This window comes from Alligator sinensis, unplaced genomic scaffold (genome assembly GCF_000455745.1).
Source record: "Alligator sinensis unplaced genomic scaffold, ASM45574v1 scaffold1216_1, whole genome shotgun sequence".
Lineage (NCBI taxonomy): Eukaryota > Metazoa > Chordata > Crocodylia > Alligatoridae > Alligator > Alligator sinensis.
In genome coordinates, this window is record NW_005842018.1 from 1,797,798 (window position 1) to 1,799,838 (window position 2,041).

The 2,041-nt window shown below is 45.7% G+C and overlaps 1 protein-coding gene across 14 annotated transcripts in view; it reads right to left on the reverse strand.

Annotated features, from left to right (window-relative positions):
* The window catches only part of PRPF18 (pre-mRNA processing factor 18), a 36,806-nt gene that overhangs the window by 17,145 nt on the left and 17,620 nt on the right, over positions 1 to 2,041 (reverse strand). For 8 of the 14 annotated variants that reach the window (XM_025202298.1, XM_025202297.1, XM_025202292.1 and 5 more), the window contains 2 exons: positions 1,683 to 1,760; positions 1,531 to 1,557 (listed from right to left, as the gene is read on the reverse strand). Coding sequence is in view for 11 of the 14 variants with exons in the window: in XM_025202292.1 (XP_025058077.1) it covers positions 1,531 to 1,557; positions 1,683 to 1,760 (105 nt within the window). In the remaining 3 variants the exon portion in view is untranslated. The remainder of the gene's footprint in view (positions 1 to 1,530; positions 1,558 to 1,682; positions 1,761 to 2,041) is intronic. The other 6 variants (XM_025202294.1, XM_025202293.1, XM_025202290.1 and 3 more) reach the window with 2 other exon arrangements.

Below are 2,041 nucleotides of genomic sequence, written 5' to 3' on the forward strand. Positions count from 1 at the left end.
GGGTGGAGAGGGAGGGCAGCTCCTGATGCTGCATGCACCCCCAGGGAAGGCATGGGGGTCATGTGCCCCCCAGATCTGTGAGTGGGACAAGGGCAGCCCCAGGGTCTTCCTGGCAGGGGGTTGGGCCAAGGCTGCACTTGGGGTGAGTGGTGGCAGTGCTGGGAGGAGGGTTATGACAAATTTGTAGCCCACCCCATAGCCCCCCCTCTTATCACTACCATCGCCTGCTCCCAAGCATAGCCCCGACCTGACCTGACCCAACCCCCCACCCCGACCAGGAAGAGCCTGGCACTGCCCCTGGCCCCAGCCTGCAGCCCACCCTCACCCTGCACACAGATCCGGGGGAAACACGCCCCCCATGCCCACCTGGGGTATGTGCAGAGGCAGGAGCTGCCCCCACCCCCCCAGATGAGCCACGGCTCCATCCCATGCCTGCCCCAGCTGTGCAGCGCCAGCCCCACTATCTCTCTCACCAAAGGGGCCTCAGTCTGCACCCCCCCATGCCCCTTCCTTCCCCCACAACAGACTTACCATCCAGACACTGCTCTCTATGCTGCCAGGCTGCGCTCCTGGCAACCTGCATGCTGTACTGCAGCTGTGTACATGCATGCGGCATTTATCAGCAACATTATCAGCCACATCAACCAAAAAAAGCCAATTGCTGATAATGTCAATTTTCCTTTTATCGGTGCCAATACGATATGGGACCTATGCATCGGTGCACCTCTACTAAAAAACCTCTCTGAAAAATCACAACTGAATTCTCAGAACACTTTCCAACAGACATATACCAGGTGTCTTCATAGGAGGTATTTCTATGTTGATATCTAAAAAGATCTAAATGCCTTACAAACACATCTTATCAAATTTTTGGATTGGCTAACTAACTGAGTAAAATTCAACTGAAAGTATGGCTTTTTCTGACTAGTGAACGTTAAACAAACCATTAAAGGTTTTCCTTTTAATTTCAGATCAAGTACTTCTGTATACACAAAAACACATCCACCTCTGAAACTAAACAATATTCTAGCAGCTCCCAACTCCTTCCCTGATGCTGCCGAGGTAGAAAAAAAGCCTTCCAGATCTCTCATTTGTTTCAAAATGCAAAATCCAGAGTTTCACGCTGTTTTCTAGTATTTTTGTATAAAAGAAAATAAACGCTGTGCTGCACTCCATCAAGCACTGGATCTTTAAAGGCCAAGCAAAACAATTATCAATGCTGATACTAAACATGTTGGCAAGTTTTTTTTTTAACAAGCACCCATTTTGTGCTGATTCCTCTGAAATATTTTGACGGGAAAACCTTGAACATGTTCTTTGTTGTTCTTTCTTTTTTTAAATAAAAGGAGGTGGCTATGTCAGATCCAGTGTTCGTGCCTAAAAGCACAATTTAAAAAAGAAAAAAAGAACAAGCTTTAATCCCAAGCCACTTCATGCTTTCCACAAAAAGCCAAACCAGAACACAAACTTAAGTAGCTAGATATCATGCATATCTTTTCCTGCATTAAAGATGTTTTTGGAAACGCATACCTCTCCAGAAGGCTTCTCACTTACAGGCTAATGTATAACATTGACAAATTGAACAAAGAACAACAGTTATCATTAACGATGCTTGCAATGTTGATATTAAAATCTAGACTACAAAGTGAACATCCAAATCACTGGAAGAATGATCCCAGTACCTTGTAGCCACATCTCTGCAAGTACGCCTCTTCCTCCTTCTTAACTAGCTCGCTGCGCTTGAAGTGCTTTTTGTTTTCCTGGAAGGGAGGAAACCTGTTAATACTTTATACAACTTGATTTCAATGTCTATCCACCTGGACCTCAAAGCCTGCATCTTTCCTTAGGTCTGCTTGCAGGGAGAGGGAAACATTTCAAAGGGCCCCTCAATGCACACCAGTTACAAGTTCAAGGTAATGCTGCAACACATTTCTTCCAAACTGGTTGGTTAGTAAGTAATGCATTTACCTGAATCTAAGATGACTTCAAATTGAAGATGACCCCCCCCCCCCCCCCCATTAATATGCTATACAAGTGCAAA